The 10,495-nt window shown below is 51.8% G+C and overlaps 1 protein-coding gene across 2 annotated transcripts; it reads left to right on the plus strand.

Annotated features, from left to right (window-relative positions):
• The first annotated feature begins 1,414 nt into the window (after positions 1 to 1,414).
• cyp17a2 (cytochrome P450, family 17, subfamily A, polypeptide 2) lies at positions 1,415 to 10,423 on the plus strand. 2 transcript variants are annotated; one of them, XM_078164258.1, is made up of 9 exons: positions 1,415 to 2,803; positions 5,639 to 5,759; positions 5,931 to 6,069; positions 6,256 to 6,485; positions 7,853 to 7,939; positions 8,159 to 8,383; positions 8,661 to 8,830; positions 9,452 to 9,555; positions 9,668 to 10,423. In XM_078164258.1, the coding sequence occupies exons 1-9, from the start codon at positions 2,550 to 2,552 to the stop codon at positions 9,931 to 9,933; spliced, it is 1,596 nt and encodes a 531-aa protein (XP_078020384.1). In that variant the 5' UTR covers positions 1,415 to 2,549; the 3' UTR covers positions 9,934 to 10,423. The 2 variants fall into 2 exon arrangements, with proteins under 2 accessions (XP_078020384.1, XP_033507537.1); XM_033651646.2 differs by having other exon boundaries at positions 1,418 to 2,803; positions 8,159 to 8,374.
• The last annotated feature ends 72 nt before the right edge of the window (positions 10,424 to 10,495 follow it).

The raw sequence follows: 10,495 nt of genomic DNA on the forward strand, positions 1-10,495 counted from the left end.
TGGCCAGTGTTTGCTAAAAAACACCCACCTTCAGTTACACAAATGTCGCTGGAGATGCGGTCAGTGGTCACTAATAAACACCCACGTTGGTGGTACAAATGCTGCTGGAATCACGACCACTTGTGCCAAAAAAACACTCACGTTCAGTTGCACAAACGCCTCTGAAATGTGGCCACCAGTCACTAAAACAACAACATTTGGTGACACAAACACAGCTGGACTCACAGCCACCGATTGCTAAAAAACAGCCATGTTTAGTGGCACAAGCACTGCAGAAACATGGCCATTGGTTGCTAAAAAAAACCCAAGTTCAGTGGCACAGAATCCATTAGAAATGCAGCCACTGGTTACTTGAAAAACAGCCACATTAGGCAACACAAAAGCTGTTGGAAACGCAGCCATTGGACGCTAATAAACTCTCACATTTGGTGGCACAAACGCCACTGGCAATGTGGCCAGTGGTTGCTAAAAAACACCAACATTCAGTGGCACAAACGCTGCTGGATATGTGGCCACTAGCTGCTAAAAAAGACTCATCTTTGATGGCACAAAAGCTGCGAGAAATGTGGCCAGTGGTTGCTAAAAAACACCCACCTTCAGTGGCACAAATGTCGCTGGAGATGCGGTCAGCGGTCACTAATAAACACCCACATTGGTGGTACAAATGCTGCTGAAATCATGACCACTCACGTTCAGTTGCACAAACGCCACTGAAATGTGGCCACCAGTCACTAAAACGCCAACATTTGGTGGCACAAACACAGCTGGACTCACAGGCACAGATAGCTAAAAACAGTCATGTTTAATGGCACAAACGCTGCTGGAAACGTGGCCACTGGTTGCTAAAAGAACAGCCACATTAGACGTAACAAATGCCACAGAAAACACCATGAGTCATCGCTAAAAAACACCCGCGCTCGGTGGCTCAAACGTCACTGGAAGACGGTGACGGCTCATTAACACCATCTTACTTTAGTGTGTAGTGTTGCACATGGTAAAATGTTGACCTGATGGTGGCGCTCTATGAAAACTCAGAGGATCATCAGAGTTATTATAATTCATCCTGAGGACGCATGAATGATGAACCACATCTAAGCAGTTCATCCACCAGATGTCGAGATGTTTCAGTCTGAGAGCAGACTGATGCTTGAACACCGTTTTAAAGTTAATAATTTATTATAATTTAAAGATGCAGATGTAAAGTCTCGTCAGAAGAAACAAATCAAAGAATAAAATGAGGAGTTCTTTGCACAGCAGCCTTTAATGCAGAGAAATGAGATGTTTTCCTGTTGAGCACAGTCAGAGCTCTTTAGGAGCATCTAGTGGCCGAACAGAGGAACTGCAGCTCTAAACACTGTTGTTTATTAATACTTCAGCTGCTGTAGATTCGTCTGTCAGGACTCTGCTCTTCATGAGTCTCCATGCTCAGAAGCTGCTGACATTTGTGTGTGTGCCCAGACTGACAGAAATAACCATGTGACCGATCAGGCCGTCGTTTGAGCCGTGATGGACGTGAAGAAGCCCCTCTGCAGGGACTATATGTAGAAGCAGGGATGATGGAAGTATGTGTGGGGGCGAGGGAAGAGAGACTGTTGCCATGGCGCCGTGCCACCTTCTGTTCCCTCCACCTGTTAGAAATAACACACACACGCACACACACTGTGTGATGGAGCTGCATCGATGTGCTCAGAGCGTCGTGGCGTCAGAAACTCTTCGGCCTTCAGCTTCTGTCATCTGCAGCCACTGACTCACACTTTATGAATCCGTCACATAGAGCAGTCAGCCAGCTGCTCAGGTGTTAAAGGACTATTACACCTGTTCATCCTTTAACGCCTGAGGACTCATGGTGGACACACAGAAAGACAAAGGATCCAAATCGATGCAGCAGAACCAGAGATATCGTCTTCTTTTCCTGGTCTAAACCTGTTGCCTACATTACCCACAGTGCACCTCTCCCTCTGACAGTCGTGTGGTGGATTGTGGTGTGTTATCCTGCAGCAGAGGACTCACGTCTCTCGAACTCCACACCTCCAGATGTTTGTCCTTTTCAAACCTGTCGTCTTAAAGTGACGTTGTGTGTGGACGACGTGTTGACGTGTTTTAATGTCTGTCAATGTTTCACTCAACATCAAAACTGGAGACAAGTCTAAACAGTGAAAACAGATTTGCGTTTCAGAAATACTTCTTCTTCTTCTCTCTCGTTAATGTGATGGCCCCTCAGGTTTACCTGGGGCCCTCTGGAGGGGCCCGACCCCGAGGTTGGGAACCTCTTACAGAAGCTCCGCCATAAATGTTGATACAGTTTCTAAACTCAGATGAGCTGACATCTCTCCGTTAAGGTCGCCATGGCAACCAGAGATATGCAACCTGATAACATCAAGGCTGACCAAAAGAAAAACACACACACATGGTCAGGGTGAGGACACACACACACACACACACACACACACACTGATGACCCCTGACCTCTCCGAGGTCGCTTCGTGTGTGCGACAGAGTTTAAAAGCAGGACTCCTCAGCCTCCCTCCTCATTCTCCTCCATCACAGCCATGTTCACTCGTCTCTTCTCCTCTCTTCCTCCCTTCATCTCCCCTCTGTCCCTCCCTCCCTCCTTCCTCCTCGTCTTCTTCATTGTTGCTGCGGTCGTCTTTTTCTTGAGCGTCTACCAAACCAATCCTCCGTCCTCTCGTCCTCCAGCTCGGGGCTCCATCCCCTGCCTGCCGACACTCCCCATCCTGGGCAGCCTCCCCTGGCTGGGAGGAGGCCTCCCTCCACACCTCCTCTTCAGCCGACTGGCCCACAGGTAAGAACTCCGAGCGTCCTTTAATCTTCCTGGAGGACAGGTGAGACACTGGAAGCTCCTGAAGAACACGTGAATGTGTGTGGAAGAACCTAGTTGACCAGTTTTTATTGTTCCTTTAATGTTCGTAAAAACTCCTTTATGTTTTCAAGAACTAGTTAATGTTTCGAGTCAGTGTTGAAGAAATCATCAATGTTTAGTTATTACATTTAGAAAGAACCCTGGGTTCCTCCTGGTGCAGAGGGCCCTGGGTTCCTCCTGGTGCAGAGGGCCCTGGGTTCCTCCTGGTGCAGAGGGCCCTGGGTTCCTCCTGGTGCAGAGGGCCCTGGGTTCCTCCTGGTGCACAGGGCCCTGGGTTCCTCCTGGTGCAGAGGGCCCTGGGTTCCTCCTGGTGCACAGGGCCCTGGGTTCCTCCTGGTGCAGAGGGCCCTGGGTTCCTCCTGGTGCAGTGGGCCCTGGGTTCCTCCTGGTGCAGAGGGCCCTGGGTTCCTCCTGGTGCAGAGGGCCCTGGGTTCCTCTTGGTGCAGAGGGCCCTGGGTTCCTCCTGGTGCAGTGGGCCCTGGGTTCCTCCTGGTGCAGAGGGCCCTGGGTTCCTCTTGGTGCAGAGGGCCCTGGGTTCCTCCTGGTGCAGAGGGCCCTGGGTTCCTCCTGGTGCAGAGGGCCCTGGGTTCCTCTTGGTGCAGAGGGCCCTGGGTTCCTCCTGGTGCAGAGGGCCCTGGGTTCCTCCTGGTGCAGAGGGCCCTGGGTTCCTCCTGGTGCAGAGGGCCCTGGGTTCCTCCTGGTGCAGTGGGCCCTGGGTTCCTCCTGGTGCAGAGGGCCCTGGGTTCCTCTTGGTGCAGAGGGCCCTGGGTTCCTCCTGGTGCAGAGGGTCCTGGGTTCCTCCTGGTGCAGAGGGTCCTGGGTTCCTCTTGGTGCAGAGGGCCCTGGGTTCCTCCCGGTGCAGAGGGCCCTGGGTTCCTCTTGGTGCAGAGGGCCCTGGGTTCCTCCCGGTGCAGAGGGCCCTGGGTTCCTCCTGGTGCAGAGGGTCCTGGGTTCCTCCTGGTGCAGAGGGTCCTGGGTTCCTCTTGGTGCAGAGGGTCCTGGGTTCCTCCTGGTGCAGAGGGTCCTGGGTTCCTCCTGGTGCAGAGGGCCCTGGGTTCCTCTTGGTGCAGAGGGCCCTGGGTTCCTCCTGGTGCAGAGGGTCCTGGGTTCCTCCTGGTGCAGAGGGCCCTGGGTTCCTCCTGGTGCAGAGGGCCCTGGGTTCCTCCTGGTTCAGAGGGCCCTGGGTTCCTCCTGGTGCAGAGGGCCCTGGGTTCCTCCTGGTGCAGAGGGCCCTGGGTTCCTCCTGGTGCAGAGGGCCCTGGGTTCCTCTTGGTGCAGAGGGCCCTGGGTTCCTCCTGGTGCAGAGGGTCCTAGGTTCCTCCTGGTGCAGAGGGTCCTGGGTTCCTCTTGGTGCAGAGGGCCCTGGGTTCCTCCCGGTGCAGAGGGCCCTGGGTTCCTCTTGGTGCAGAGGGCCCTGGGTTCCTCCTGGTGCAGAGGGCCCTGGGTTCCTCCTGGTGCAGAGGGTCCTGGGTTCCTCCTGGTGCAGAGGGTCCTGGGTTCCTCTTGGTGCAGAGGGCCCTGGGTTCCTCCTGGTGCAGAGGGTCCTGGGTTCCTCCTGGTGCAGTGGGCCCTGGGTTCCTCTTGGTGCAGAGGGCCCTGGGTTCCTCCTGGTGCAGAGGGTCCTGGGTTCCTCCTGGTGCAGAGGGCCCTGGGTTCCTCCTGGTGCAGAGGGCCCTGGGTTCCTCCTGGTTCAGAGGGCCCTGGGTTCCTCCTGGTGCAGTGGGCCCTGGGTTCCTCCTGGTGCAGAGGGCCCTGGGTTCCTCCTGGTGCAGAGGGCCCTGGGTTCCTCTTGGTGCAGAGGGCCCTGGGTTCCTCCTGGTGCAGAGGGTCCTAGGTTCCTCCTGGTGCAGAGGGTCCTGGGTTCCTCTTGGTGCAGAGGGCCCTGGGTTCCTCCCGGTGCAGAGGGCCCTGGGTTCCTCTTGGTGCAGAGGGCCCTGGGTTCCTCCCGGTGCAGAGGGCCCTGGGTTCCTCCCGGTGCAGAGGGTCCTGGGTTCCTCCTGGTGCAGAGGGTCCTGGGTTCCTCTTGGTGCAGAGGGCCCTGGGTTCCTCCTGGTGCAGAGGGTCCTGGGTTCCTCCTGGTGCAGAGGGCCCTGGGTTCCTCTTGGTGCAGAGGGCCCTGGGTTCCTCCTGGTGCAGAGGGTCCTGGGTTCCTCCTGGTGCAGAGGGCCCTGGGTTCCTCCTGGTGCAGAGGGCCCTGGGTTCCTCCTGGTGCAGTGGGCCCTGGGTTCCTCCTGGTGCAGAGGGCCCTGGGTTCCTCCTGGTGCAGAGGGCCCTGGGTTCCTCCTGGTGCAGAGGGCCCTGGGTTCCTCCTGGTGCAGAGGGCCCTGGGTTCCTCCTGGTGCAGAGGGCCCTGGGTTCCTCTTGGTGCAGAGGGCCCTGGGTTCCTCCTGGTGCAGAGGGCCCTGGGTTCCTCCTGGTGCAGAGGGTCCTGGGTTCCTCCTGGTGCAGAGGGTCCTGGGTTCCTCTTGGTGCAGAGGGCCCTGGGTTCCTCCTGGTGCAGAGGGTCCTGGGTTCCTCCTGGTGCAGAGGGCCCTGGGTTCCTCTTGGTGCAGAGGGCCCTGGGTTCCTCCTGGTGCAGAGGGCCCTGGGTTCCTCCTGGTGCAGAGGGCCCTGGGTTCCTCCTGGTGCAGAGGGCCCTGGGTTCCTCCTGGTGCAGAGGGTCCTGGGTGAACAGATAGGACTGACTGGACATTACAAAGTTGGACACGTTGACGCTGAGCAGGACGAGTCACTGTGTCTACTTGTCGTGTGTTTGAGGTACGGGTCTCTGTTCGCTCTCTACCTGGGTCCTCACTACACTGTGGTCGTCAACGACCATCGACACGCCAAAGAGGTCCTGCTGCAGAGAGGACGAGACTTCGCTGGACGGCCGAGCATGGTGAGACACACAGAGACAGTTCTGCTAAATATACGATTTTGCTTCCGCCTTCTAAAGATGGCGACGTCTTCGCTAAGAGTGAATTCAGATCGTGAATTTAAAGCTGTGATTTATTGTTTGAATGAAACAAACTGAGACACGATGGTTGTCACGGTGACCCTCTGACTGCAGGTGACCACCGACCTGTTGACCCGCGGAGGCAAAGACATCGCCTTCTCAGACTACACTCCTCTCTGGAAGTTCCACCGCCGCCTCGTCCACAACTCCTTCACTCTGTTCGGAGAAGGGACGAGTCGTCTGCAGGACATCGGTACTGTGTTTACTGATCCACCAGTTTCCTGTTGTTGACAGATCAACATCCTGACACGTCACGCTCGCCGCAACAAATAACAACAAACATAACACTTTTTTTTATTCTGATTTTAGACAGGAAGTAAAAATATTGATTAAGTGACTAACTCGACATCTCCATTGTCTGTCCTCCACGTCTCTCCAGTTCTGTCCTCTGTGGACAGTCTGTGTGCCGAGCTGTTGTCCGGTGGACAGCGAGGCTTCGACCCGTCTCCCGCGATGACCAGGGCCGTCACCAACGTGGTGTGCACGCTGGTGTTCAGCGCCACCTATCGCCATGGCGACGCCGAGCTGCAGGAAGTGATCCGATGCAACGACGGCATCGTGCAGACGATCACCAGAGGAGGACTGGTGGACATTTACCCCTGGATGAAGGTGCGTCAACTCTGACCCTGAAAACCCTGAAAACTCAAACCTTTAACAGTCCACTCTGGTCCATAAGAAATGTCCTCACTGTCCAAAACGTCCTCATTGTCTTAAAATGTCCACACTTTCCGAACTGTCCTCTCTAAGATTGTCCTCTTTCTCCAAAATGTCCTCACTCTCCAAAATGTCCTCATTGTCTTAAAATGTCCACACTTTCCAAACTGTCCTCACTGACTTAAAATGTCCTCATTTTAATTGAAAATGTCCTCACTCTCCAAAATGTCCTCACTGTATAAAATGTCCTCACTTTCCAAAACGTCCTCTCTTTCTAAGATTGTCCTCTTTCTCCAAAATGTCCTCATTGTCTTAAAATGTCCACACTCTCCATACTGTCCTCACTGTCTTAAAATGTCCTCATTTTAATTGAAAATGTCCTCACTCTCCAAAATGTCCTCACTGTATAAAATGTCCTCACTTTCCAAAACGTCCTCTCTTTCTAAGATTGTCCTCTTTCTCCAAAATGTCCTCACTCTCCAAAATGTCCTTACTGTCTTAAAATGTCCACACTTTCCAAACTGTCCTCACTGTCTTAAAATGTCCTCACTCTCCAAACTGTCCTCACTGTCTTAAAATGTCCTCACTCTCCAAACTGTCCTCACTGTATAAAATGTCCTCACTTTCCAAAACGTCCTCTCTTTCTAAGATTGTCCTCTTTCTCCAAAATGTCCTCACTGTCTTAAAATGTCCACACTTTCCAAACTGTCCTCACTGTCTTAAAATGTCCTCACTCTCCAAACTGTCCTCACTGTCTTAAAATGTCCTCACTCTCCAAACTGTCCTCACTGTATAAAATGTCCTCACTTTCCAAAACGTCCTCTCTTTCTAAGATTGTCCTCTTTCTCCAAAATGTCCTCACTCTCCAAACTGTCCTCACTGTCTTAAAATGTCCACACTCTCCAAACTGTCCTCACTGTATAAAATGTCCTCACTTTCCAAAACGTCCTCTCTTTCTAAGATTGTCCTCACTCTCCAAACTGTCCTCACTGTCTTAAAATGTCCACACTTTCCAAACTGTCCTCACTGTCTTAAAATGCCCTCACTCTCCAAACTGTCCTCACTGTCTTAAAATGTCCTCTTTCTCCAAAATGTCCTCACTGTCTTAAAATGTCCACACTTTCCAAACTGTCCTCACTGTCTTAAAATGTCCTCTTTCTCCAAAATGTCCTCACTGTCTTAAAATGTCCTCACTCTCCAAACAGTCCTCACTGTCTTAAAATGTCCTCACTCTCCAAACTGTCCTCACTGTCTTTAACAGTCCTCACTCTCCCAAAATGTCCTCAGTTTATGAAAGATCACAGCGTGTCTCTGTCCCTCAGGTCTTCCCTAACAAGTGTCTCAGTAAGCTGAAGGACTGCATCAGCGTCAGAGACAGACTGCTGTCCCAGAAACTGGAGGAACACAAGGTAACAAACTCACAGACAGAAGGACTGTGAATAAACTCAGAGGGACGTAAAATGTCTTCACAGACACTGATTTATTAAAAAGAACAGAATGTTTTGGACCCTGTTTGTCCAGAGGACGTCTCTGAGTGAGGGGACACGTCTGCACACTTAAATAATGACTGAAATCAGATCAGATGACCAAAGACAATAAGACAATCTGTGTGACATCACATCCTGCAGGCGTCTCTGAGTGACGGTGACCCCCGCGACCTCCTGGACGCCTTGTTAAAGGGGAAGATGGACAGCAGGCAGGGTCAAAGGTCAGCTGGGTCCGAGGAGGAGAGGATAAGTGACGACCACGTCCTGATGACAGCAGCCGAGGCGTTTGGAGCCGGAGTGGAGACGACGTCCACGATGCTGCTGTGGATCCTGGCGTACCTGCTGCACCACCCTGAGGTCAGACAGGTTGTATTCACACTGCTGTCACTGAGGTCAGAGGTCACGTCCTGGGTCACCAGCTTCAAAGTCACAGTCTCACTGAATATACAAACCTGTGTCACTCTGAAGTCGTCATGTAGCGGGGCTCAGTCCGTGACTCCAGCGTCACTTAAAAAAATACTTAAATCATTCTTTGAGTAAGAGATCTGAAGACATGGTCCTCCTCCGCCACCGTCAGTGCACTGTTGTTTGTTGGTCTTGATTATAAACAGTCGTTGTGGCCTCTTTGCCCCGCCCCCTCAAGGTCCAGGAGCGCGTGCAGAAGGAGCTGGATGAAAACGTGGGCAACGAGCGAGCGGTGTGCGTGTCGGACCGCGGCCGGCTGCCGTACCTGGACTGTGTCATCAATGAGGGCATGAGGATCCGACCGGTCAGCCCCGTGCTGATCCCTCACACCGCCATGACGGACAGCAGGTGCGCCTCAAAAATCTTACTATATAATGACGAAAACTCTGTGTGTGTGTGTGTGTCTGTCCCACGTTTTTCTACTCACTGACGTGGTCAATCTGTGACTCAAGTCAAGTATAAGCACAAAACACCTTAAGTTAAGATTTACCTTAAAGTCCAAGTTAAGGTTTTCTCAAAATAAAATCAGTTGCACAAAACACCCTTAAATATTCTTCTTAAGGTTTTCTTAACATGTTAAGTGAAGTATTTATGGTTTTCTCCTTGTCTTGGCCTTATACTTAAGGAATACTTCGACCGTTGCACAAAAGACCTTAGCAACCAAAGCAAGGAAACAAAACAAACTTAAGGTACCTCTGACTCTGAGCTGCAACATGACCGAGTTTATGGTGATAAACGAAGAACACGACTGTTGTGTTCACAAATTACGTCACTCGCTTGATTTTGAATGTTTATGTGTTGACTCACGTCATACGCGTGAATATGCTTCAAGTGTCATACTTAAGGAGAAAACTTAAGGAGAAAAATATTTCGATTAAATGTATTTAGATGGATTCCAGCACTGAAAATAACCGACAGATTTACTGATGATGAAAATGATCGTCCACACTCTGTCTGTCTGTCTCGTAGTATCGGAGGTCACTCCGTCAGGCGTGGGACTCGAGTTTTGGTCAACATGTGGTCGATTCACCACGACCCCGAACACTGGGACAAACCCGACCTCTTCAACCCAGGTAAACACACAAACAAACAAACAAACAAACAAACAAACAAACACAACCACCTCGTCAGAAAAATTCAAAGAGCACCTGAACACACCACCTCCCTGTCTCCTCGCCTCTCCAGATCGTTTCCTTGACGACCAGGGCCAGCGGGTCGCACCCTCCTGCTTCCTGCCATTCGGGGCGGGGCCTCGAGTCTGCGTCGGCGAATCGTTGGCCAGGCTGGAGCTCTTCCTCTTCTTGTCCTCTCTGCTGCAGCGAATGAGCTTCAAGCTGCCGGACGGGGCTCCCCCGCCCAACCTGCAGGGGCGGCTGGGTGTGGTCCTGCAGCCGTTACCTTATATGGTCGTTGTCTCTCCAAGGGCGGGGTGGGAGGGCGGGGCAAAATGAAGGGGAGGGGGTGATTGTTGTAAAACTAAAAATTGTGTTGTTTCACTAAAAAAAAATTTAAAGTTCACATTAAATTAATCGTCCTGTGCAAATTATGTGAAAGGAACAGACGAAACGACAAACTTCATCTGTACAGCTGCAGGAGTGAGTCCTAAGACCCAGAATGAGTTAGCATGTTAGCATGTTAGCACTTCCTGTTCCCTCGTCTCAAAGTCAGTGGGTTTTGGTTCGATGTGTGAAATAAGGTCTGTGGTTAAAACAAGCTGAAGAGACTTTCAGGTTTTGTTCTACGACATAAAATAAGTCATTAAATACCCCGCTGTGAATTGAGAAGCTTTTATGTGTCTTAAAAAAAGTGGTTTTTCTCCTAATGGGTTTCTGACTTTCTAGAAATGTACATGAAATAAAACGTGACTGTTTTGACAGAGAGCTCGAGTGTGACAGAGGTAATCTGACATCATGAGCATTCTTAATCAATAAATGATTCGTCTCCAGAACTCTGACGGTGTTTCGTGTCATTAGCCGACTGTGGCTTCGCTGCATGAACAGAGACAGACACGTG

This window comes from Epinephelus lanceolatus, chromosome 22 (genome assembly GCF_041903045.1).
Source record: "Epinephelus lanceolatus isolate andai-2023 chromosome 22, ASM4190304v1, whole genome shotgun sequence".
NCBI lineage: Eukaryota > Metazoa > Chordata > Actinopteri > Perciformes > Serranidae > Epinephelus > Epinephelus lanceolatus.

Coding starts and splice junctions, on each gene's coding strand:
- cyp17a2 (XM_078164258.1), top strand. CDS start 2,550: ATGTTCACTCGTCTCTTCTCCTCTCTTCCTCCCTTCATCTCCCCTCTG. Junction 5,760..5,930: donor TCGCTGGACGGCCGAGCATG/GTGAGACACACA, acceptor CTCTGACTGCAG/GTGACCACCGACCTGTTGAC. Junction 8,831..9,451: donor ACCGCCATGACGGACAGCAG/GTGCGCCTCAAA, acceptor TCTGTCTCGTAG/TATCGGAGGTCACTCCGTCA.